General features: G+C 39.4%; 2 protein-coding genes across 3 annotated transcripts; both read left to right on the top strand.

Moving 5' to 3' along the window:
- The first annotated feature begins 6303 nt into the window (after nucleotides 1-6303).
- gemin7 (gem (nuclear organelle) associated protein 7) lies at nucleotides 6304-7466 on the top strand. Of its 2 annotated transcripts, none has more exons than XM_033997225.3 (2): nucleotides 6304-6410; nucleotides 6705-7466. In XM_033997225.3, the coding sequence occupies exons 1-2, from the start codon at nucleotides 6319-6321 to the stop codon at nucleotides 7102-7104; spliced, it is 492 nt and encodes a 163-aa protein (XP_033853116.2). In that variant the 5' UTR covers nucleotides 6304-6318; the 3' UTR covers nucleotides 7105-7466. The 2 variants fall into 2 exon arrangements, with proteins under 2 accessions (XP_033853116.2, XP_058861009.1); XM_059005026.1 differs by lacking the exon at nucleotides 6304-6410 and adding an exon at nucleotides 6451-6581.
- Nucleotides 7467-15979: 8513 nt separating this feature from the next.
- bmp16 (bone morphogenetic protein 16) lies at nucleotides 15980-21776 on the top strand. Its single transcript, XM_033994261.3, has 3 exons — nucleotides 15980-16357; nucleotides 19082-19407; nucleotides 19983-21776. The coding sequence occupies exons 2-3, from the start codon at nucleotides 19086-19088 to the stop codon at nucleotides 20954-20956; spliced, it is 1296 nt and encodes a 431-aa protein (XP_033850152.3). The 5' UTR covers nucleotides 15980-16357; nucleotides 19082-19085; the 3' UTR covers nucleotides 20957-21776.
- The last annotated feature ends 6067 nt before the right edge of the window (nucleotides 21777-27843 follow it).

The following is a 27843-nucleotide window of genomic DNA, read 5'->3' as shown; positions in this document are numbered from 1 at the left end:
TGATGCTGAATCATTGGGATAAGACCTAACAGAGTTTTTAGATCAATCAGCTACTAGGAACTGGACAGGCATTGCTGGGCCGAATAGCCTCCTCTTGTTCGTAAATATTCGTTTTTAGACTGACCCAGCCTTACTTAGCTTCTGATAACAGGCAGGACTTCACTACAAAATGCAGCCTCCTATTGGCCACAAGAACTATGTACAATACCATGGCACTGTTTTGTGAGAGGCTGGCTGCCTCAGTTGCTAAGCAATTTATCACAACATATTCTAACCCAAAACTAAAAGGCTTTCATTGTATTTTCCGTCAGGGTATTTCAGTGTAGGAATAACTGTGCTTGGTTTCTTATGTATATAGTGTCTAAATGTATTGTATATATAAATGCACTAGAGGTGCTGTCAGCAACCAATGTCCTAATATTGGACAGGTAATAATCAACACTCATTGTGCATTTTAAACACTTTAATATTCAAATGCAGAAAACAAAAACATGCATGTGCTGTGATATAATATATACATGAGGCACAAGGGCAGGTAATCAATCAATCAATCAATAAAATCCATAGCGATCAATAATCCATCATTTGCATCTCTAGTATCTATTATTATTATTTATTTCTTAGCAGACACCTTTATCCAGGGCAACTTACAATTGTTACAAGATATCACATTATTTTTACATACAGTTACCCATGTATACAGTTGGGTTTTTACTGGAGCAGTAGGTAAAGTACCTTGCTCAAGGGTACAGCAGCAGTGTCCCCCATTTGGGATTGAACCCACGACTCTCCGGTCAAGAGTCCAGAGCCCTAACCACTACTCCACACTGCTGCCCAATTATATTTTAGTTTATATTCTATTTTAGTACGTTAATAATTAATTATTCCAAACGTGTGGGAGGGTTATGGTAACACATTGATGTGTTCAGGGTATTGAGTTAAGCAAATATTTAGCACTTATGTTTGTTATGAGAAGAGACCATTTATAGACATAATGAGCAACTGCTGAGTCATTCTCTAAGGATTCAGCTGAGATTGTCATTTGCCAGACTTATAAACTTGCTTCATTTTTTAACCACTGGAGGGACTGCTTCTGAAGACTCCTAAACGTTTACAAAATTCAGCTTAAAGGAGTCTTTTTTGAAGTTGCTTCAGTGGTAGAAGGACAAGTGTTATTAAGCCAGGTAAAGAATGTGCTCGCTGACATGAGCAAAAAGACAATGGCTTCCTCTTCTTCCCAGAATCCTACCAGGAAAATACAGTGGAGAGTTCAACTCTAAATATGTGCTTAATACAAACTGTGGCTTAAAATGAACAGAGGGATGTGACACATTGTACATCACGAGAATATTCCTCATGGCTCCCGCATAACAGGTAAAAACATTAAGAGTTTTACACAGGTGGATTCTTGCAATTAAAACATACCTGTAATACAACATGCCCAACACATCAAGAAACAACAGAAAAAGCACTGCGGTCAGGTAAAGATACACAGGCAGGATATTATCTTCACAAGAATCTTTTTATTTATATTTAAACATCGGACAACTTTATTAAGATTGTATCATAATGCTGCCTTATAAAAGCTATAGTAATACAAAGTTTATCATCTTACTCGTGCTACTTGTAAAACAGTCTGTTTATTTTAATGTAAACTGATTACTGTATTTTGATGGTTTTGGAGGAAGCAGTCAGAATACCGGTTCCAATGTCTCAATTTATTAGCAGACACAAGCGACCGCATCAGGATTTGACCTACTTTTTCTCAAACTGGTTAGTGTCAAATACATTTTTTTAATAAGTTTTGCTATTGTGGTACCCCAGGGAACCTCGTTCAATCTCATATTAAACTGGACAAAATGATTCTGTTCGTCCTGCATTTCAGAGCCCCTGCAGATCAACAGAGAACTGACCACTGGTGGTGACTCAGAATAATGATTTGTAGCACAGGGAATAATGACCCAAAGAAATCCTCTTTTCAATATTTGTTTATTTCCTCAAAACCACCCTCAAATAAATCCACTGCAGTCAGGGGCCAGCGACAGTAGGCTTTTGTCTTTTCTTGGTTTTACATTTTGACAGCACACAGTCGACAGTTTAATACAGACAAACAATCAATAAAGAGAACCAAGGCTGCTTTCCCTTGCCGTCGCCATGGTTACTCTTACACTTGAAGCTGTCGGCAGCTGGCTCGGGCCTGTTAAAAAAAAAAAAAAAAGATTATTTGCACTTAATTTCCATGAAAGTAGAATCCCTTCGACAGATCAATGAACAAACATCATCAAGGATGAAAAAAGACTAATCTCTCCAATTTCAACTGGCATGCAAAGCCTGTGCTGGGTAATTAGAAGTCTGGTCTTTAACCTGTAGAATCACACCTTCTCGTGAAAATTAGCAGACTAAACCCATTAAATGGCACTTCAGGGGAACAAGAGCACAGCAATAATAATTACATTCTTTTCTTGACCTTGCAAAACAGACAGTTGCTCATACAGGAAAGAAATCACTTTCCACCCTGGTGTCTGCATTTACAAAATGTATACTTGAGGTAATTTGTTATTACTAAAGTAGTAAATCATCCATTTTGTTTATGGAGTGTGCCATGCAAATAGTATACACTCTAATAGTTAATACTTTATACAAGCTACAGCAGCAAACAATGATAGCTTTGTAAAGCATGCTAAAGTATTGTATCCAACATGGTGAACTGCAGATTTACCATTCAAATTCACTCATACAAAATTAAACCCATAAATATTGCATGTGGTGACAAAAGAAAATGGATTGTATTGCTTACCTGTTATAGCATAGGGCTGGGGCTTGATTGACAATCGATTCCTCACGTGGATTCTGGCAGGGATGGAATTTAACCCCAATCCCTGACAAAATTAAATTCAAAACAATTCAACTATATTTCTACATTTTAACAAGCCATGCCATTAACAAGTACAGGGCGGAACTCCAACTGGGGTTTTCTCAGGTTCATTTGTAGACTTATTTACAACTACTTACAGCTCTGGCCAAAAGTTTAGCATCACCTAGAATTTTAGGATTGACACATAATTTAAAAACAAAACAAAACAACAAAAAAAAACCTGTATAAGAACATAATTGAGATCTTTTATTTATCATTGTGTAAACAAAGAAACTACAAAACGATATTGCAAAAGTCTACCCGAAGCCATAATAGTAGTAGATTTCAAAATCTCACATTTTTCAGTTGTTGTCAGTTTTTCATTAAGTACTGTATATATATATATATATATATATATATATATATATATATATATATATATATATATATATATATATATAACTACAAACGTACCATTATTCAGCAAGTTTCATTCGACTTTATGAAGCAAAATTAGTTAATTCAATAGGGTGATGCAAAACCTTTGGCCATAGCTGTACAATAAAACATAAAAACTTGGCTCCAATGCATGGTTTCTGATGATATATTGTGCACAGACAATCATTCACTAGCGACCCATGTAGTCTGCCAGTTGTCCTCCGACACTGTAGCTCTGAGGTGGCTGCATGGTGAGTCTGCAGTGTGAAAAGAAGTGGGAGGCTGATGGCACATGCTTCAGAGGACAGCGTGTGTTCATCTTTGCCACTCTCGAGTCAGTGCGGAGGTGGTAGCGGTGAGCTGAGTCTAAAAATAATTGGCTATTCTAAATTGGGAGAAAATGATAAAAAAAAAAATTGGTGACTTCTAAATTTAAAAATAAATAAAAAAAGTATGTAGCCTCAGTGTTGTGTTATGATAATCTTTTCTCTATGTCTTCCTGCTTGCTTGAAGAATCCTAATTGCTGGGCATTGAAGAAACAGTATCACTCCATTGCAACAATCTTACCTTTCAGAGAGAGAGAGAGAGAGAGAGAGAGAGAGAGAGAAGAAATGAGGCAAATTTGTAACATCCCATTGTCACATGATTTGAATAGAATAAGGAAGACTGTTCAGTTCAATTCTTTATTAAACAAATGCAGGCATGTTATAGAGAAACTTTTAATAATTCAAAAACAGAAGCTAGAATAACTGAAAACTTTGTTTAATTGTTAAAAAAAAGATAATTTTATAATAAAAAAAGATAATTTTATAATACAAAAAGGGAACTAGCTTGATCAGAAAAAAGAAACAGAAAAAGATGAAAGCAACTGAGAACTGACCGCTGGTGGTGCCAGCTCCTGAGATCTGAAAGACACAGACAGGGTCATTCCATTTCAAAATTCAGAGATCCTCTTTTTATGTGGCTGAAAGCAAGAGAGGAAGGCAGGAATTCAATTCCTCCTAGATTTTCTCATCCACATCTGTCAAAGAAAAGCATGTATGAAAAACACCCTTCACCCACACAAACCCAGAGCTTACATGTGCCTGAAAGCCTTTTTAACAATTCAAATATCATTCAAAATCCAGAGCTTCATCCTTCCTGTCCTTAAGCATGCAGCTGTTAGGATCCCAAGCCGAAATATATTGTAACACATATTGGGGCTCGAATGGCACTCACTGTGCACGAATGTTTTGAGATTGTTCCTCCACGTGAAACATCTGTAACGCAAATTGACTTGAAACAGGGAGATGCAGCTTTTAGAGTAGTGGTTAGGGCTCTGGACTCTTGACCGGAGGGTCGTGGGTTCAATCCCCGGTGGGTACACTGCTGCTGTACCCTTGAGCAAGGTACTTTACCTAGATTGCTCCAGTAAAAAAAAACCAACTGTATAAATGGGTAATTGAATGTAAAAATAATGTGATATCTTGTAACAATTGTAAGTCGCCCTGGATAAGGGCGTCAGCTAAGAAATAAATAATAATAATAAATAATAATATATAACATAGCCAATATCAGTAACATACATCCACCATCGCCACGTCTGTACATTCAGAATTACATCTGTCAGTATGGTGAAAAAGTCCATGACGCATATCAACAACATTTACAGAATATTACAGTGTTTCGTCACAATTGGATCAACTATATCGCAGTTACCAGGGATTTCACCTTTAATGATTGTCACAAAGTCGTCTGCCATTGACACAGAAGTTCCTCCTGTTTTACCCTATTCGACCACAAGAGGGCACAAGTGTCCCGACAGGCAGGTGACGTGAATAAGAAAACAGGTGACAATCACTTTGATGTCGTGAAGGGGTTCTGACTTGAAAGATTTACCTAATTAAAGATGCGCTTGCTTTATTAACATCTTTTGAAAGAAACTACTTACCATGTGCAGTGTGGCAGCCCATGAAATTTGCGTTTTTTTTTTTGTTTTTTTTTAGATGTTTTTTTTTCTGAAACTGGACTGGAGTCAGAGGTGTTTCTTTTGAAGTCCAGGAGGAGTAAAAAACAAACATCACAGGCACTGTTTTTTCTGCTTCTTCTTCGTTTGGGCGGGGGTGGGGGGTTGATTTGAGTGGAGGCACCCCGATTTAAAATTCAATATTTCGTTTTTTTTATGGTAGAGAAGAGAGAGGGACGGTCTCTAGATAAAGGCTTTAAAACTCGAATTTCCACATCACAAGATCAAGAGCAGGCACACTTCACAGGGAATCGAAAATAGAAACAGGAAATGGGTTCCGGGTGTTAGGCTAGGGCAGAGATGAAACAGGACAAGAGTGACTTCTACACCGTGCGTCTCGTCACTCTGCACGCTGTGCAGTGCCACAAAAAATAATACACACAGCTACCTGAAGGCACTACTCAACAAAAATCAAAGGAGCAACATTTCAAACTTTTTTTTTCCAGAACACAATTAACAACCACGATCAAATCTGACCCTTTCAGGAGAGCTCTTTATACACGGAGCTTATCAATGAATGAATTGATCATTTGAAATGCGTCTGTAGAAATCGCCCATGGTGTGGTTGACCTCCCAGAACCTTGTCGTGGATGTCTTGTACACAGACCTGTGGTTTGATAACGTGTCCACAGTCTGGAAACAACCGAATTCACCAGCTACACGTCTTTGTGTATCCCCAGATTCTAGCATTTGAACTGCTGTGGCATTCTGAAGTTATGATTCCCAAACTAACGGCAACTAACACAACCACATAAGTAATGTTCAAATCTGAAGTCTAAACGGGGGTTTTAACCCTAACCCTAACCCTAACCCTTAACAGCCAATAAAACACACAGCTGCAATTCTAGGGAGATCAAGAATAGCCATTGTATTGTATGACATCGATCTCTACTAATACTGATTCCTGTATTTTGATAATGAGTTGAGAGGAAACTGTCAGACTTGGAAGAAACGAAGAAAAATGTGTTGTTCCGCGCTTTACTGGCAGATGGCGCCAAAGTCTATAAATAAAATCGGAACATGTTACAAGCGGAACTGGTCGATGTGCAGCGTTGTTTTCTCCTACGTAACACGGTACAGTTATATGATACACAACCGAGGAAAACTAGCAGGTAAAGTTTTAACTTTTGTAATCGTCTTGTTTACATGGTTGATAATTAAGTCAAATAATTGTATTCTATGTATCAGTCATGTTGTCCAAAATACATGATATTACATTTTTTAAAACTGTGTTACAAATTGCAGTACGTCCATGTCGTGTTTTACCGGTCGTTCTTTACACGGTAAAGTTACTGTGTTTTTTTTTTTTTAATTTAAGTACACTCCTTTGCAAACAACTGAATTATGCCCAAACTATGAAAACAGCACAGTGGTTATTTTTAAACGGTCGTATTTGTTTATTTTAGGCGAGTAATGAAGACGCCAGTATGTGTGCTGAGGCTGCCCCGCGGACCGGACGGTACCAGCCGAGGATTCGACCCCAGCTCGGCCCGTTACCAGGCGCTGTGCACGCCTACCATCTCCGCCTCGGGTCCGGTGGATTGTGTGGATCTGAGAAGCGAGCAGAGAGCCCGTTCGTTTCTGCGGGAGCGTTACCTGCGGAGTCTCATCGCCATGGTTAAAAGAGACGTGAAGTTCACCATGTACGAGAAGGTGAAAGTGGACGCAGTGTTCGCAGGCTCGGATATCGACATTTTAAACTTCCAAGTAGAAGATTTGGAGACACCTCTTGGGGTGCAAAAGGAGGCGCTGATACGTTGCCCGGACGTCATCTCCTATTCCTTTGAAATTGATTCCAGTTTGTAAAATGTCAAGGGAAAGGAGAGGGGTCACCATGATGTATTGGTAAAGCACTGTTTTTGACCCGGTTGGCTAAATTTAAACGATGTACACGTTAAGTCTCGACCAGCAAGTCCTGTTTCCTCCTAGAGGGATTCTAACATGAAAATCTGTACTGCGTGTTTATAATGTACTTGGATATTTACTAAATAGAGACCATGAAATAGCCAGTGTTTGATAAGTACAGTATGTTCTCTCTAATTTGATACAAGTGGAATCTATTTTGTTCAGACTGGTGTACTGTTATGATCATATTCTGTACCACACTGAAATGCTTTGATTACTCTGCAAAGGCCTACTGTAAAATAAATGATATATTGCTCTAAAAACCCTCATAGCTGTACCGTCATTCTGGGCCCCTGTTACAACTCCACTGACCTAAACATCCAACATGCATTACACCCCCCTGCTACAGCATTACTGTTAATACAGCGTATAGAAGTGCGACATGATGCACTTACACCACTTCTAAATTTCCACCAGGGGGCAGTCTGTGGTTGCTAAACTCACCTTACTGTACATGTACAAATAATTCTTGATTACATTCCGGTCCCAAATCTAAATAGAGAGGAGGTATTGCCCACATGAGGTCCAGTCCCATATGCAGTGTGTGTATGTCTTTCTTAAACAAGCTAGTGTTAAACTCACTACCAGTAATTAGAAAGTGACACATTGTAAAATACAAGAATGTTTCCACATGTTACTCTTCATCACCAAAAATGATATCCAGTGAAAACCACAACCAATTTCATAAAACACAGATGATGAACTCTAGAGCTTATCTAGATAACTAGGTTGCTATGATGAAAATTGCTAAGGACTTTTGCCTGTCTATTTATATCACTTGCATTTTTTTCAATTTATCTTCATAATCCCTTGTTCAACTGATGAAGCACAAGGTTTTGAGAGTTTTAGAATTTGGGGTATATAGAGGCACTGTATATTTAAACTTGCAATACTACAGTGGATGTAGGTCACTGGAATCTGTTCTGTTGATCTAGCTCTGATTTTATAATTACAGACCCCACAGGCATACTTGTTAGGCTTTGAGCAGGGGTTATACAGGGTCCCTTGAGAAAAAAACATCTTTAATCAGTTTCTGTTGTTTTAAAATGCTTTGCAACTCTTTTTCTTAACCTGGTTCCTGCTGAGCCTTGAGCGAGGGTGTGATCCAAGGGCTGAGAGAGACAAGCTCTTACATCTTCTCTATTCTACTGTATTTTCCTGGCACTCTGCCACTTGAATGAAATGAAAAACATCCTTTCTGGGGGCTGTCCTTCCATCCGGCGGCAGGGTTTCGGGAGGGGCGGGGGGTATGCTGGCATACCAAGCACACGTTGCACTACTGCCTAGGACAACAGGAAGTACATTCTGTCCTTTGCAGGGCAACCTTCCTGTTTACTGCTTTTCACTTCCTTTAAAATTTGCAGTTTTGAAAGAAGCACATATCTTACCAAATATTAGAAAAAAAAATAATAATTTCTGGTTAAAAAAAATCTCAGCAAGCTTGGAATTAATAGCTACTTGTACACTTACTGCCTTGAACTACCTTGAGTATTGTATGAACCAATGGCACTACCATGGCACAATAACAATACCACCTGATGTTATTTATTCCAAATCCATTGTGTTGCCATTGTTATTAATGCTGGTACTTCTGGGGTTTCTTCAGGATAATTCATAGGTATTAAAATGGCTTCCTAACTTTTATTGTACAAGGAAAAGCACATGCATTACCTTGCATTGCAATAGATACATGACTTGGTATTGTTTTTTTCAGTACATCCTGAAACATTCGTTTGTGTTTTCAAGAATGACTCTTTAGTGACTGATAATGTGGGTCAGCCAGTTCACCTGGAATGCTGGATGATTGCCAGTACTGTGAATGCTTCAGGCAATACAACTCTGCATTACTTTCACTGTGACGGTGAACTGTGATTGCATTCCATCATATGGAAATGATCTCAATAAGACATGATTGTGCTGCTTCCCCTGCTCCAGGAAACCTACGGTCTGGCCTGAAGATCTGGCTTTAATTGTCCATTGTGAAGCAAACTTCCAAGACGTCAACCCCATTATTTACTGCTTTAGTGGAGAAGGTACCATGCTTGCTGAAGATCCACGGCTTGGCAGGAAGTAGGGTTGTCATTTGTACCTTATTATCAAATGCTGGGGCTGAAATCCCTGCTAAAGGGATATACTGTAGTGTCACTGCTCATACCTACAGCTATGGCCAACTTTTTAGCATCATCAAGAATTTTAGGATTCAGACATAATTTTAAAATAAATAAATAAAAATTATATGAACATAATTTAGATGTTTTGTTTAACATCATGTAATCAAAGAAACTACAAAACGATATTGCAAAAGTCTATTGGAAGCCATAATAGTGGTACAGAGTTTCATGTTAGATTTCGAAATGTCACATTTTTGTATTAGAGAGATGCTTAGTATAATCTATAGTTTCACAATATTTAATTTCTACCTTTTTAATATAACCTTAAGTTTGGTTAGTTTAGATTATTGTTTGCCAGACTTAGTCGCTATTAACTTTTATTGTGTCTGATTTTATTGGGTTGATTATGGGGGGAGTTGGCTGGGGAAGCATTTTAGCATTGTGCTGTACAACAAAATTATTATATTTTTGAGCCATACAAAGGTACTCGTTATGGATATCAAATAGTTTGCAGATGGTCCAAAAGTATAACTGCAAGGGCATCAAACTAAACTCCTGCACAGTAATAAATAAGAACGCAAGGTAAGAAGAGGGGTAACCTTAAAAAAGTTAAATAATTTATACTAATACTGTTCCCATAAAAATATTTCCAATATTAAAATAATAGATTTTTAAATCATTCTTACTTATGAAACCCAAACATAACCCTAATCCTTAATTCACGATGGGCAATTATTATTTAAACATCCATCAGCTCCTTATACCCGTCACCAAAAGTACTTATTCACCAGTTGAACCCTTTGCCACAATGAATAGAAAATAAGGTTAAAGCTAGAATGTTATATTTATGGCAGCTTCCTATTGGCGTGGCTCCCTGGTGGCTGAACTGACTTGCATTGCCAAGGGCTAATTTCAAATTACGGACAAAAAGAATATAAAAAAAACATATTTTTCATCAGTCTGTATGGAATCATGTAAGTTCGTTTTCCTGTTGCCTTAATTCTACCCCGGTTGCCATGGAAACTTACTTAGGAATGCTGTAAAGAAAATAAGTCACCCTTTGGTGACACCAAGGTTATGCCCTCTCATGAAAAACAACTCCAGTAAGAGAGATTCTTTATAGCTGGAAAATAGAATTCATTTTTTCAAATGAACTTTGCTGGCACTGCAGTGGCACTACATTGTGAGTGTAACTGTTGTGAATCAAGAGGAAATGGTAGAATAACGGCAGCTGCAGTGTAATGGATCGAATGATTACTAATTTGACAGAGTTGAATAGTTAAGGTAAAAAATAATCACATAGGTCGACTAGTCTCCACTTAAAAAACTATTCATAAACCATGTATTTGGTGATGTCTGGTGCTCTATTTGTGAATGCACTGTTTTTGTAACGCCATGCTGTCTATGCACTGTGTAGTTTAAAACTGCTTGGGGTTTTTAAAACTAAAATGTTAAATTGCTAATGCAAATGCACTTGTGTCCATCTGAATCCACACGCTTCACAATGACCCCGACTGTCACTTTTCTATGTGAGTCGGCTGTTTGGTGCTGCATTTACTACAAAGGGATGTGTCATTGTTGGAATAATAAAAGAGCTGACAAAGTTAACCCAGCAAATACTTTAGGCGCAGGACAGAAACCAGGACCAGAGGATCCAGCTGGAAATGAAGTGGAGATAGACTCAGGACAGAGACACTTTTTCTCACCGAGAGTGGTGAGGGTGTGGAACAAGGTTACCTGTCATGTTGTTGAGGCAAAAACAGTTGGATCCAGTTGTTGTGTTGTACTGCTGGGGTGTAATGGCTTGTATCTCTCTTACCTAATATAGAAATATGTACCCAATAACGAGGGCCTGGCGATACAACTGAAATATGAACCTAATCCAGGGCCTACTGTGTGATGAGAGGCCCTTACTTCCAAGTGTTTCCACACTGCCCCAGTGTACGTGTCTCTCTGCTGTGGCAGTTAGAGCCCTGCCGATGTGTTTACCAATTGCCTGTGTGTTTGGCAAACATGATATTGAACTGGCAAAATGGCTATTATGATACTTGGCAGTATATTTTGGCTTACAAACAATGCTGCTGTTTATATATATATATATATATATATATATATATATATATATATATATATATATATATATATAAATCCTGCCACGCAGTCATTGTACAATAGAGTATTTTGATTTTCACTGGACATTGTTTTGGAGAGAGCGTGGATGATTAATTACAAGCTTCCTTCTCTCTGTTGTTTTCTGACCCCGGGCTGACCGCTCGTTCCTGGCGCGTGCTGTCTGGTCAGAAAGGAAGGAACTGCTGCTCCCCCCCTTCCCCCTCCATGCACCCCCCCCCCCCATCCCATCTTTCCAAGTGGGATTTGCCGCCTCTCAGCCCCTCTCCTCTCCTCAGATAAGAGACAGGATTAACTGAGATGGGTTGGCAGGAAGCCAGGATACGTCAGGCTGTTTATTTACTGATGATATCCAGAATCTGGGTAAACAGTAGTCACAGATAAGAGGGGCTATCTCTCTCCCCTCCACCCAGCACCGTCTGGCCAGAGTCGAAAACATTTACACAATGTAGCCGGGCCTAGGCTCTGGCATGCCCTGCCTTGACTGTGCAAAGGTCTAAGCAACGCAGTCCTGTTCTGTGTTTTTCTTTTTCTTTACAATAGTTGGCGTATAGTTTAGATTGTTTTACTTTAGCTTTGTTAAATGAACATATTAAATTGAGCTTTATTTAAACACAGAGCAGGTCTGTGTGAAATTGGGGGAAATACAAGTTCTATTTAAACTTCACATGGTCAGTTTGTAGAATAATTTGTAATTTCTGCCTTGTATGTATGCAGACTTCTTGTATAATTTAACAATCCTAAAAATCTCTAACAGAGATGTACCAATTTTCTATTTGTTAGATATTTCAGCTCTATGTTATTTTTTTCATATTTTTCTTTTTCATAGATTTTTGTTTTCTGCTTTATATCAGGTCCAGTCAAATGTAGGATGTGTCGGGGTAGCAATACAAAAAAAAAAAAAATCAGAGAATGAAACACTTAACATTTCATGGAACACCTAATTGTTTAGTCTTTGTAAACGTTCTACTTCCGGAATGTGGCTGTTGTCATGGCGCTATATCGTATGTAAACAGTTTACCTTCCAGATTCAATGGAAGAATGAGGGGGGTTGGGGGCATACAGATGAAACAATCATCTCACAGATGTTTGAGGCATGTACCCTGGTTTATGAATTAAACACATCTTTGATCTATGGTTCTGGATTTCTACTCCTACTCCTATAATCTACTCCTACAGCAGGATGTCTACAGTGGAACTCAACCCTGCTGAACCGAAGAGCAACACCCACTTCATAACCTGGATATACCCCCCGGTGAAAGGTAGGAGACACAAAAATAATGAAGCAATAGGATCCTGATTAGAGTCTTTAGAGTGTGGTCAGAAAGACAAAAGCTTACCAGGCAGACAAGACCAGCTACCGATGCAATGCAACAGGGCTGCAAACCAGCACGCGCACACACAGCAAGCTAGCATATGAACCACTGACAGCTCCTCTGCATGGGTGTGCATCAAGCTTTTAACAGGGCTCAGAATGATAGTGACAGTGCATCGCAACCATGCCCTGCTACACTCCTCTCCCTTCAATGAGCCTACACAGTTTTTGTTCCAAATCCATTATTCTGTGTCATTGGTGGTATTACTGTGGTCAAATTAATACCAGTAATACCCCTCCATTAGCAACCCTGTTCTCTTTTCTCGTAGTCTGTGACGTTTTCTAATCTTTTCGAGGGCGGAGTCATATAGTGGAGTAAATTATTTTATTTGGGTGACCTTTTCCATAATGGTATATATGTTACCTATCAATCTCTATCAATCCATATCTCTGCATCCACTCATATAAGGATTAAACTCATTTTTAACTACTGAAAAAGCTGCGTTTCTCAAGTGGTGTGCAGCTGTAATTTAGGTACTGGTAACTGTCCTTTTCATTTGAACCCTTTCCATACTACATGTTTAATTAAGGGTTACTCACTGCCTTGTCAAATGCAAATAATGTGCAGCAGCGTAACAACTGAAGCCGTCAGTACAATCATTTTATAAACATGTTGAAATTGGGATTGAGTGTGACTCTGTTAGGGTGGTATGGGTTCTTGGTCTGACTAGGATACATACATACTGCTTGCAGGGTTTTGATGAAACTCCAGTTCATGAAACACACATGAAACTCCAGTTCGCTTCCTTTAGTTAATGCTAATTTAATGTCAATTTACTTGCAAGTCCTTGAGACACTTGCACTTTTTAATTCTTACGAGTCCTGTACAGTGTTGCAGAATCATAATCTGTAGGGTTGCCACCTGTCCCTGTTTTTCCTGGATTGCCCGGTTCTGAGGAAAGTGTCCCGGGAATTCAAAATGCCTACCCGGGACACTAAATCACAGTACCATAAATTGAGCACAACTTAGGTACATCAGGGTACAATATTACTGCAATAGACGCACAATATGAATTGGTTGTCAATACCATAGTAGTAATATTATCAACGTTTCCTATTGGATGAATAAAGGATTTCTAAGGAGAGTTGAAACTTTTAACAACCCCGTTCTGTTCAGAGGTCCCGTTTCTTTTGGTCCTCAGAGGTGGCAGCCCTAATTACGTGTAACAGGACCCCGTTATGGATTGTGACCCCTATCGGTGAGATGAGGTTGAACTACACCTGCATACCAACCTGGCTCTAATGCATAGTGATTAGGATTAATGCTTGCAGTGTGAATGTTTGACAGAATCAATACACACAGTGCCCCACAGGCAATATCATATGTTTTCTGTTGAATCAGACAGCCACACCTTGATCCGCACTACACTCTGAATTCGCTCCTTTTTGCCGAAAGACATACCTGAAAGAAATTGAGAAACAACCAATATTAACAATTTTATCCCTGGCTTAACAAAAAAACAATACCACTTGCTCAACTACTGTAAGCTACAAAACATTTAGGACCCCCCCCCCCCCCCCCCCCGTTTTCAACTTTGAAGCCGATTACATCATCGGAATGCGGCTTTTGGAAAAAGAGGAAACTGGATTTTATCACAGAGAGCAGAAAGGAAGCAGACACTGTTTGTGTTTATTGAACGTGTACTGGAAGTCTTCAGTAAACAGTGCAATAAAAACACATCACTCATTGTTTCAGGATCTCTTTTTTATGCGCTCCTTGCTTCTGTTCTGCCACGAATGAGCTCAAAAGAATGGAATCTTATCTCTTTCAAAATTCTTTTGACAATGGTCATAAGATAAATAGGCAAAATAGCTGGTCATTACTGTAAATCACATTGTGTCATCTGGAAAGCATGGAGGGGAAATCGTCTCACTGCACTTTCTCTTGTTTGGGTTTAAGTTCGCTGTGGGTGGGATACATGGCGCAGTGGGTTTATTCACTTCAATTAATTTCCATTCTTCCATTTCCATACAATTTGTACATAACATTTTGGAGTTTTGCTCATAACCACGTAGTTACTTGACAAGGGCATATTTTAGTTATTGAGAATATCAGAATCTATTTTTCTCATGCTTTTGTCATGGCATGCAGCAGAAATACTGCATGACTATAATTATACAATATCAATATTATTGATCATATTAAGTATCATATTCTGGAGATATAAGGGGTTGTTTGTATGTCTGTATATCCCTCTATAGTTTTTCATAAATATGGAGAACATTTTATCAAATTGTGGTTTAACCTTTTATTATCATTTCTTATTCTAGATTATTCTGTATGAACAATTGATGTATGTCATGGTCATTCACATTTTTGATCATACTGAGAGCTCTAATGTGGCTGGTCTACAAATGTTTAAGAAATGTTTAAGAAATGAAGGACGAAGGACCTAGATTGAAAAGTGATTCAAAGTAAGTGAGTACCACTGGTCTAGACTTTATTTACTTTAAGAAAATAAATTGTAGTCCAGGAGTTTTAACAATGCTTCAGAACTATGTTTCCGGTAATATTCTTTAGTTTTCTTTACACAAATATACTTGCCAAACAGTACATTTATTCAGTCCCCAATGTCTGCCTGGCTTCATGGAGTCACACTCAGAAACGGATACCTCTTAAAAGTATAAGGTGGCAAGTTTATAGACTAGTAGCCCCAAATGTGGACTAAAAGGGTAGCTATCTAAAAATCAAAATCAAATTGTATCTTCACTTTAGTTGTCCTGAACACGGTCATTGCTTTTTTGTGTGTGTTTCTTTGGATTAGAAACCTTCTCTTAATATTTACTGGCATGTCCAGGGTGCTCGATTTACACTATGGGGCCAGTGGGTGCAAGAAAAAAGCCTGGAACACAAGACTCCAGTCCTGCTGCAGGTCAAAGGTTTTCCATTACACTATAGATTGAACTCATTTTGCTTCATAAAGTCGAAGGAAACCTGCTGAATAATGTTACGTTAACATATTGAATTACACACCACTTTGTAGTTTCCCATATGCTTAACAAAAAAACGACCAAAATTTCCAACAGCAACAAACCCTTAACTGAGCCATGCCTATCAGTTCTGAAAAACTTGTGAGTGACATGATCTGCTCCCACTGTATCTGTGACATCACCAGGCAGGTCTTGCAGACAGGAAAGTCAATTAGCTTTAAAGAGAGCCTCTCAACTGGCTCCCAGCACAGAGAGAGGGAGGTGGAGAGAGCGAGGCACTAGCACTGCAGGACTCAGCTGCTGCCCTTTCTGTGGGAAATGGAACACACTTGGTTGTGGTAGGACACAGTGATCACATACCAGCGGACTGAATCAACACTATCAAGGGCTATAACTTCTTCATTCAAGTGGGGACTGTGACAGAATGAATGAGGAAGAACTTCTCAGCAAAAACAGTTTCAGCTTCAAAAGTCACAATTAAGAAGCAGGCACGGGCTGCTAGAAGGAGAGGGATGTGTGCTCCTGGCTCATGGTTTTGAAAGAGAGAGGGACGTTTTACACTGGATTGGAAGGTCAAGCCATGGCACAGCTTACACATATGCTGGAAGTGAGTAGAAATGCTTTTTAAAAGGTTGGATTTATTTTATTCATTGCTGCTTGGGTAAAAATGAGGAAATGAGCATTTCAACTGTTGCTAAGTTTGAATTATTATTTTTTTTTAATTACAAAAGTAAGCAAAACATATGTAATAAGAATGTGCTTCCTATTTTTATCATGTTTAAAATTATTTTGACTACAAAACTGGGAGCACAATTTTATCTATTATAATATATCCTAATTTTAATGGTACTGTAGTAGCAGTTTAACACACATGCCAGCCTTATGCTATTTCTTTTTTACCATGCTTTACATCCTTTATTTGAACCCTGTGATAATACTGTAGGCTGATCAAACCAACTGTTTGCCAAGTAGGGATGTCTACTTTCTTAAAAGTTTTACCTTAGATTTTTCATTGAGAATTTAAGAAGAGCAGCCTAATGCATCAGTTCTACCAGTAGGGGAGAATGGTGTGCTAACAAGCGATGAGCCTTGATGGGCTGAATGGCCTTTTCTCATTCTCTTCTTATGCTCTTAACAGTTAACCATTGTAAATATGAACAGCTATTTAGCAGTTTCTCAGTGCTGATGCTATGCACTCCCTATGATTTCCTATGCACTTTGTCATTACCAAGGTATGCTAGTGTAGACTTCCTAAAGGCCCCATGTGTATTTTATTACAGCAAAACAAAAATTAAAAAAATCAAATTCTTTCTGTGGCAACAAAAGGGTTTTTTTTTTTTTGTGTGTGTGTGTGTACTACATCAAGATTTGGCAGTGATAATGAAAAAACAGACTTTTGTAAAACATTCAATAAACTATTGTTACAAAAATAATAATAATTTGGCAGTACCTCCCATTCACTAAACTGACTCACTCACTCTAATTGATTTAGTCAGTGTCGCTGTGGGAATTCTCAGTCTTGACTGGGAAGCATTTATAAATTCCCATACTTTTCTAAAGCGTATACATTATAATATGTTCAATACTCCTCAGTGTAACAGGCTTGTGTCTGTTTTACCTTTGCTAGGATTTTACTGATAGAATATTAGATGTTCTACAGGAAATTACAAGAAAACAATTCCAGGGGTTCTATGACATTATAAACCAAGAGAGCACTACGACATTTTTTCCAAAATTCATGGGTTAAAATGTGTAAAATACATGAGGAAGACTGGTGTTCTGTTTATAAACTCTAGACTAATTGTATTACTTAGTTGATTTTATTTAGTTTGGACAGTGACAATTAAAAGTAGTTTTCTGCTGATATAAACTAAAATAATTGTATTAATTACTGGATTAATTCATTTGACACAGGTCAATTATCCTTTTCAATCAGAACAATATTATTATGCTTTTATTTGCCTACTCCAGGCAGCAATTCTAGCCACAATTTACATGTTTTTGTGTTTCATTTTTGCATTGTTTTTTATAATATATATATAGCTGTGTTCCATGCATATATATTGGAAACTTACATTATTTTTTTATTATACTTCAATTGAATATACTGTACCTGCCAAAGCAGGAAATGCCTTAACATGTTTTTTAAAGGATCCTAATAAACCCTAAGGGAAGGGAGGAGCTCAGGCTTGATTGAGTTTAACCCTTGCGTATTATAATTAGATACTGCGGTAAACTAAAATCAAGTGATGTTATAAAACCAAAAACAAACACCTCAGAAGGGTCACTGGCGTCAAGCTGTTTTATAACATTATTTCCATTCCATAGCAACAGTCCTTGAAAACAGGCCTGTGCTCAAGCTCCCATTACACCCTACCCTTTGTCTTCTTGGTATGGTTGCACCTTGATATGTTAGCTATTGAAGCATGTAATCTCTTTTTATAGAGTGTCTATTGTTCTTGTTCTTATCACAAGTAGATTAGGAATAAAGGAAACTAGCCCAGACCTGTTCTGTGTTTTCCCACGCCAGGGATGGAACCCATACCCCTTAGCCCCATGGATCAGTGCTCTAACCATTGAGCCGCTAGCTCCGTAATCAGTGATGGAACTATTAAGAAACAACTGGTCGTTCTAGATAGAACCATTCTGGCTTTCTCTGGAAACTTTATCATCTAGCTTTCAAGAAGGGTTATTTATTGAACATACTCATTCCGAACTTCAGACAGTAAGATTACACTGATGAAGGTAGTCACTAAAATGTGTTTACTGCATATTTTGTTATGATTGACTGTTCAAAATTATGGTACAAAATAAAAAACAAGCTACCAAAAGGTTAATTTGTCCATCTGTGTGCCACCTGACATTATTGCCCCACAACATGAAATCCCAGTTTCAGCATTCTTAATAAATCCAAGCTTTCATATGCTGTACTTTTTCAGGTTTATAATACTGTGGTGACCTGTAGAAATGTGCTTGTCTCATTTCTAATGCTTTCTTTGATTTGCATAATGTGCTGGCTTACACAAATGCAAATGAGTACTTTAAAGGGATTGTCATGGCACTACAGTAAGCTTTTCCAGTTTCGTAAAAAGGATGTCACCTTTTTAAAAATGTATGGCCAGTGAAAAACCTCAGCTATGATACAGGGATTTTTCAATCTGAAGTTATTCAGAGCTACAGGAGTTTAGGGTTAGGGTTCAACTCTATGACAGTATTCTGTGTGCTGAATCTGCAGTGCAAAATCAAAAATGATGTTCCAAATGCACTGTTCAAATGTTCAAAACTGTATGGGACTGAATGGGTAACCCCTTGCTCTCCACTCTCTCCGCAGTTCCATGATGGGACCTGCTAACCTCCTGGTTCTGATGGCTCTGTTGATACCTCAAGCCTGGTTGAGTCTCGAGAGTGGATCGAGCAGCGAGCCCCCCCAGCCTGCCCTGGAGCCCAGCCTTACCCAAGCCATCCAGACCCTCCTCCTGACAAGACTGGGCCTGAGGAGCCTCCCGACGCCCCGCCCCGGAGTCCTGATCCCTCAGTACCTGCTCCACCTCTACCGCTTCCACTCCCAGGAGTTCCACCTCATCCGGGACTCGGGGTTCGTATTCCCAGCCGGGCACACCCAGAGTGCCAACACTGTGCGTGGCTTCCATCACCTGGGTGAGTCCTAGCCTGTATCTTTAACATGCAGGTGTCCTTAATGCCCCTTCACTAAGGAGGAGAGGTATCTACTAGAACTCACTCACTAGTCTTGCTTTCCTTCTACATCTGGAAGCCTGGGTTTGTCCTTATACAACTTTCCCATAGCAAAGTGTAATAGAGAACGGTGAAAGCATGGTAAAGCATAGGTAAGCATGGTAAATCCCAGAGGTATGGTAAACCATTATGGTAAATGCATAGTATGACCATAGGTAAGGCTTGGGAAAACAGCTCAATTACTGTGGTAGACTTCTTCTTCTTCTTCTTCTTCTTCTTCTTCTTCTTCTTCTTCTTCTTCTTCTTCTCCTTGCACCCACGAAACCACACCCTAGCCTGATTATTCCATAAACAACTAAATACAGCATTTTCTCATGATTATCACACATCTCTGTTTCACTGTAATACACCATCATTAATAAATCAGAATGACAGCTGTAATGTCTTGAAGTTACAGTGATATCCACAGGAATGTATTTAACTGCTGTTTGAGCCATCCTTACTTATTCATATCCTATATACTGTTTTATTCCTAACAGAGGCTTCTGAAGACTTGTCTTCCAGTCCGCTACGAGAGACCAACCAATTCCATTTCTCTTTCAACATCTCTTCGATTCCTCAAGACGAGCAGGTGACCTCAGTCGAGCTCCGCTTCTACCGGCGAGACAGCTCGGACCACGCGGACTCTGGTTTACAAAGGGTTAACTTATATCACATCCCTGATCATGACCCCACTCCTCACTCTGAGAAGAAGGCCCGGCTTCTGGAATCCAGACTGCTGACACACGACCCCGGTACAGACCAGTGGGAGAGCTTCAATGTCAGTTCTGATGTCTTCCACTGGGTTGGCAGAAGAGCTGGCAACTTGGTTTTCATGATGGAGGTAATTCACCTCAATGGGAGCCACCCTTATCTGAAACAGAGAGGACATCTTCGAGTCAGAAGATCTGTGGACCAGGATGAGCCTAGCTGGGCTCACGAGAGACCCTTACTGGTCACCTACAGCCTGGATGGGCGAGGGCAGCCTTTGACTCCCAAAGTCACAAAAAGGCATGGCAAAGGCCAGGACTTTGTTCCACGGTTGAAAGGATGGGATAAAGGCTGGGAGAGTGGTCACAACAGGGGTGATGGACTTGGACCTGATGGGAAAAGGGTCAAAAGGAACGGGAAAAGGAACCAGAAACTGAAAAAGTTAGCAAAGGCTCGTTGCAAAAGACATCCCTTGTTTGTCGATTTTAAGGATGTGGGTTGGAATCGATGGATCGTTGCTCCCAGCGGGTACCACGCCTACTATTGCCAAGGGGAATGCCGCTTCCCTTTGGCAGACCACATGAACTCCTCGAGCCATGCAATGGTCCAGACTTTAGTGAACTCGGTCAACCACAAGGTCCCACGCGCCTGCTGCGTCCCGACCGAGCTCAGCTCCATCGCCATGCTCTACCTGGACCAACATGACCGTGTGGTCCTCAAGAACTACCAGGACATGGTAGTGGAGAGCTGCGGCTGCAGATAGAAACCAGATGATCTGGTCATATGGGTCCTACCAGAGCACAATGCCACCAAACACAGTTGCACCCAGGTCAAACACAACATGACTGCATTCAAACTGTTCTGTAAAGTATTTATTCACAATAAAATGGTTGTTCACAGTTAGCACATATGTAAAACACTATTGCCTGTACATAAGTGAACATGCTCACCACTGTTGCCACCTATGTACTACTCACTGATGTACATTTCTTTTAAAACACAGATTTCATATCCACTGAACACCTGCAGGGGTGTAATGATCCACTGTGATACTTTCTTTACATTATATATTATATCGTAATAGAGGTGTATCGTTTGTATTGTGACACAGAACCAAAAGCACAATTAGTATGCTTTATAATTGGTATGAATGCATACAGCCATTCATTTTTTGTCTTTTAACAAAATAGTCCATCATTTAATGATCATTTGATTTTATTATGCATGCTATAGGTAACCTATCAGGACCATCACATGTCTAGTGACCTGCACATCGCGATATGTATCATGACATTAGTGTATCGTGACACCCCTAATCAGCTGTCAGAATTCTTTCAGGTGATTTCACTCCCCATCACTGGTACGTCAGGTGAATGCTTCTATTTCATCTCCTCAGCATCAGTTTGCAGGTGCTTTAAATAAAAGTCTCTTTCAGTCACCTGTTTTGATGAAACAGAGAAAACAGCAATGTAGCTGAGTTCACTTTTATCACATACTGTGGCAGCACATTCTCCAAATGGTGGAAAATAAAATAACTTGCATAGCATTATCCCAGCTGATTCATGTGAAAAAAATTTTAAAAAGGCAATTGTGTTTATAAAGAGATGTGCAGCAGTGCGCAGTAACAGGAGTAACAGTAAGGGTTAGGGTTAGGGTTAGAGAAGTCCATGGTCTACAGTATATAAAACACTTGTATTATAACCACTCTTAGAGTAGGGAGCTCCAGTGAGAGGATGGGAGTTCATCGCAGTGAACAAAAAACAAGTTGTCAAAAACAAAAATACAAATACAAATATATGTAAATGCATATGTAATTCTGGCCACCTACACCACCTCACACATTTTGTTGAATGCCCAAAAAATCAAATAAAAAGTTAAATTAAACATCGTATTTTCCAGAGGAATGCAGTCATTTTAGAATTGCACATACAGTTATTTTATTTATCACGATAGCAGAAATATATAAAAAAGAAAAAACATGTTGAAAGCTTTTTGCTTGAAATAGTTATTAGCACATTATTTTACTGAAAGGAAAACCACTTACCAATTACAAATCTAGAACTTTTAAGAAACAACTTGAGACTAGGTACCTACTCCTAACCTACATAGCATTTCTGATTTGCATAACTTTATTGAATGCTGTTCTCTTCTCTAAATAAATTGGGCTAATGGAGATTTAGAGTACAGCTTTGAGATATACAGCCTTCATATGATGAGTGAAATGGGTGGTATGTCATGTTAAAATTACTCCTATTACCAGAATATGAAATGAAAACTGTTTCTATTCTTGACTGTATTGTTCAAGGTATTGCTAGATAGAGCATGTTGGAGACAATGACTGTCCACATAATGAGACAACTATGCACTGTTGCAACAGCAAAGAATGGCTTTGGATTCTCATAAAATATAGAAACTTTCAGTTTTACAAATTTAAAGTACATGTTTAAGACTCTGCAATCAAGCACCTTTAAGAATTCGTTGTCTTAAGACTTCTTTAACTATTGCAATATGTTATTATATTTATTTGAAAACATATATTAAAAAGCTGTGGTAATAACTAAGCCTGTTTAGTAATATTTACTGTGAAAGGGAGGTTGGGAGTCTGTCTGCTTTGTGCATGTGTGTTTGACTCTGATGAAGAAATAATTATAGACACGACTGGCGAAATAAATTCACCATGAGTCACGCACTTTAGGGAGCAGCTTTTGCTCGGACAAACATTCCCTTCTAGTGCCCGCAGATGTTCGTGTGCTGCGGCTCACAGCTCTTTCCCAGATCGAGAGCTCGAGAGCATTTCAATGACATTCTGTGCTTTTTTTTTTTTTTTGTCAGGAACTGAAGCGTTGTTTCCCAAAGGGGAAAGGTAGAATGGTCTGGATGAAAACAGGATATGAACTGGGGTTATTGCACTACCGTATGCCCCTTTATATAAGTGACTGTGTCTTTTTTACACCGCATAATATACACAGTTAATAACTTAAAAACATAAGAAAATGTATGAACAAGAGGAGGCCGTTCGGCCCATCAGCACTTGTCCGCTTCCTAGTAGCTGATTGGTCTCAGAACTTTGTCAAGTTTGATCTTAAAGGCTACTATTGATTCTAACTTAACAACATGACTAGGTAGTCAATTTCATACCCTCACCACTCTTTTAGTGAAGAAGTGTCTCCTTCCCTCTGTTTTTATTTATTTATTTATTTTTTAAATTAGTCATCACCAATGGTTTTTACCTCGGTTTTTAGAACACCCAATTATTGTTTTTATCCTGGTTCACCGCTACAACCCCCCGGCGACTCGGGAAACGGAAGCTGGAACATGCATCCTCTGAAACGTGCTCCTGCCAATCCGTCATTTTTCGCACTGCGGATCCACAGCGAAGCCACCAGACCTATAATGCCTATAGACAACACAGATCTGAATGGCTCCACTGCAGACGTCCTATCAGCCACAGGGGTCACTGATGCATGGTGAAGCATGAATTCCCCTGCTGACCTAAGCCCTCCCTACCTGGGTGGTGCTCGGCCAATTGTTCGCCGCCCCCTAGGAAAACCTGGTCACGGTTGGCAATGACATAGCCTGGATTCGAACCTGCGATCTCCAGGCTATGTGGTGCATCCTGCACTCCCCGCGCCTTTACTGTATGAGCCACTCGGGAGCCCTTTCATTCCCTCTGTTCTAAGTCTGTCTCCACTTATTTTCCAGCTGTGTCCTCTAGTACTGGTTTCTGTACTGCACTTAAAGAATTGGTTAGGGTTAACTATGTCAAATCCTTTTAAGATTATAAGAAGAACTCATTTTTTACGAAAGGTTGGGACCACCTGTAGATTTCAGTATTATGACTTTCACTCATTACAAAATGAAGGTAGCGAGGGTGACACTAAAAGAACAAAAGACCAGAAAGCTAAACTATCAAAACATTTAATACTTCATCCTGCAAGTAGAGTAGTGAAGAAAATGGAGCAAACAGATTATATTGAAAATCAGAAAGCCATGGACACAGCAGACACCTCTTTAGTATTGCTATTAGGCACCTGCCACTAATTATTATGATAAATTGAAGCCTCTCAAACAGACAGCCTGCTGTGGCTTCCTTGTTTTCTACAGAATCAGCTGCATGTTCTTCGAGAGCCTGCTGACAACACAAGGTGAAATGTTCAGACAGTCCGACTTTACAGCCTTCACAATTTGCTTTTACCTTATCTTGAAAGAAGCAATGTTTTTTTTATAATTTGAAAAAGTCATACTACATAATACTGGGTAACCCTTTCCATTACCTGTCTTGAATTACTGTGTATTTAAATAGCAGTTACTTGGTAAATACATATGTGCTTGCACACAATTGCAATGTGTAACTTAATGTGTAAACCTCTCCAGTCCAGGGCAGGCTTGATGCATGAAGACTGAACTGCTCCCTCACCCTCTAGGAGAAAGGGTGCTCCCTCCAGTCCAGGGCAGGCTTGATGCATAAAGACTGAACTGCTCCCTCACCCTCTAGGAGAAAGGGTGCTCCCTCCAGTCCAGGGCAGGCTTGATGCATAAAGACTGAACTGCTCCCTCACCCTCTAGGAGAAAGGGTGCTCTCTCCAGTCCAGTGAAGAGAGAGTATGTTTCAGCAGTGTAGTTTTTCTATGGGATAACATTTCTATATGGGAAAACATAATCAATAAGGTGATATAGTATTTTAATGTTATTTTATAAATAAGATATGCTGTTTTTATGAACAGCCATAAACAAAGCCCTCTGTCGAGTTGGTGGTTGGGGCATCCCTAAGAAAGTTTAAAACAGAGAAATGATTAGCTGTATAAATCAGCCCTCCTGTGGCTGTTCCTGATACCTGTAATTCAGCTTACTCTACGGGGAGTCACAAAATCAACTTGTTACTCTTTGACGAAGCATCCGGTGTTCCCCCAGACTGAGGGGAGCTGCCATCTCACAGGCAGGACAGCTGCTGGTCTACTTCTTCAGCTTTTTACTTTTTTTCTTGTTTCCTGGACGAAAGATTTCAAAATCTGTGGGAAGCGTGGCTGGTTAAAAACTTAGCGCCAAAAATGTGTTGTCTCCCGGGGCAGCTATTGTGCAAGTAATTTCTCCAGTCTGAGATGAAAAATGATGTTTTTACAGGTGTCTTACAATGTGATGTGATTCTGCTCAGCTGGAAATCAGATCTGCCAGCGAAGAGAAAATGGAGACTTTTTGTCTTTTATTTTCCTTCTACAACTGAGACACACCAGAAGAATGTTCCCCTCTTATATATTTTTGCTGATTTTAATGGTCTATTTTTTATTAATATGTACAATATGGCAAGATGGCAGTACCAATCATTTATTTTAGCAGTTTTCTATGGCAGAGACTGTATTATATAATTACAGTATATTGGGCTGATTTAAATTTCTTCAAGTCCTGACATGAGCAGAAACCTGAACTCTCTTAGCTTAGGAATGACAGGGATGTGGAGTTTTTTTTGCCGTTATTTTCTTTTATGACACATTTCTGGCCGACTGATGCTCCTCCAGTTTGTAATAATAGCTCATTAATACCCCATTTTGCTCTTGAAGGATCCCAATGTATCAGCAACGACTTCCTAATGTTTTCTCTGGTCCTGCTCTCTGTGATAAGTACACCTTAACAATTCTGTACTTTAGGGTAAATCATTTCACCCTCAGCTACCCCCAGAACTCATTCCTTATAGCTATGGTTAGTCTATATTCTCTTCTCTGCACTCTTTCCAAAGCCTGTCCATTTTGTACTGTGAAAACCACAAAAATACAGTGAGGTGCCACCAGGTCTGGTTTTTCTAAACTTAGCTAAAACGTTTTTTTTTGTTTTTTTTCAAACGTTTGTGTGTGTGCTGTGTAGAAATAAAGATGTGACCACCCAGCAAGTCGATCCTGTTGTGGGACTGCTAACGGTGCATCATGGTGTCCTGTCTGAAGTTGGTAGTCACTGACGTGCAAAAGCAGGAGGAGAGTATGAGATGTGTCAAGGTCAAGGCGGTGTCCCAGGCTAAGCAGGGAGAATGGATGAGATGGGAAAATGTGGAACAGTGTAAGATTGGCTGGTGAGATCTGTGGACAAAGGTAGCAGAGGAGGACCAGCTTCCTGATCAGGTCCACGTATGATCTTCCTTCAAAGCAAAGCCTGAACGTGTAGGTAGAAGAGAACCCTGCATGTCCTTTGTGTTCATCACCGGCTACCCTGAAGCACATTCTTACAGGATGGAAGGAGGCTCTGAGCCAGGGTCACTTCACTTGGCATCATGATCGGGTGCTGCGATGCCTGGCATCATGAAGGGGTGCTGTGTTGCCTGGCATCATGATCGGGTGCTGCGTTGCCTGGCATCATGATCGGGTGCTGCGTTGCCTGGCATCATGAAGGGGTGCTGCGTTGCCTGGCATCATGATTGGGCGCTGCGATGCTTGGTATGAGCAGTGTAAGAATGGCATAATAAGATCAACAGCTCGCCGTCAATACCAGTGATAGCTGCACCCAGAGAACATTCCTCTGTCCAGGAAAGCAACCAACAGGAAAGGTTATTAGCACTAACATTCACCTGGGACAATTGGAGGTTGCTAGAGATTAGAGAATGCAGGCAAATGTTGGCCAGTGCCTTCTTTTCCCACCTGAGATTGAAACTACCCTTCGCCTTGACATTGTCCTGCGGTCAGTCTCAGCAGTGGGGTTTCTCTGTGACGTGTCGTGGAATACAGCAGGCTAAACATGCGCTCTGATTGGCTGAAAGATTTCCAGCAGTCTAATTAAAAACAGATATTTTAGAGATATTTCAGATACATCATATTTATTTTTCACATGGAAGCATTCAAATATGTTTGCAAGTACAAATGACAACTTGGGTCAAAAAACAATTGCGTGGTTGCCCTCTTATTAGACTAGAAATGTTTACAGGGGATTTTCAAACCAGATTGTAGAGGGAACATGCTTAAAAAAAACTTCATAAAGAAAAGAGTTCATTGAATTTGATGAATTGCAAACAAGAGGATCTTTCCTTGAGGACGAAATATTAAATTAGCACATGTTCCTGAACATGACTGATAACTGACATATGAAAAGCAATGCACATTTACTTTCTGAGGAACACTATGCTCTAGAGAAACATTAAAGCTGATTTATTTTTTTTTTTCATCACAGGCAGGGTGAATGTTTTCCGATTAGTAATTTAACATCTATGATTCACCACACTAGGACAAATGCATTAGGGAAGTTTGTGCTGTGTGTTTTCAAAGTCTACCTAATTAGACCTTTTATACAGCGCATTCTTCATAGCAGTTTGTGGTTTTTATTGTTTCTTGTCAACCAGAAGCCCTATAAATCATTTAGACAGTAATGTGTTTTGTTTTATTATTACATTGGTCTTTGGAAATCTAATATTGTTCTACAGTAATCTCATGAGGGCAACTTTGCCGCATGAAATATTGACCCTTATTTACTTTGTAAAAACTCTAGGGCTAACGTATTTAAAGTAAATTTTTTTTAAAAATCACAGCGTATCCACTTCAACCGCAAAGTCAATTCAAAAACCACAATCAGCTATGTATCACAAACACTTAACAGTATTCTCTTCATCAACCTTTTCCCTCTTTTCAATGAAAATGACAATGGCGTACCACCTCCTTTCTACTCGTGCCTATATAA

This window comes from Acipenser ruthenus, chromosome 30 (genome assembly GCF_902713425.1).
Source record: "Acipenser ruthenus chromosome 30, fAciRut3.2 maternal haplotype, whole genome shotgun sequence".
NCBI lineage: Eukaryota > Metazoa > Chordata > Actinopteri > Acipenseriformes > Acipenseridae > Acipenser > Acipenser ruthenus.
Note: the sequence above shows the minus strand (reverse complement) of the source record. Positions and strands in the feature narration are given on the sequence as shown.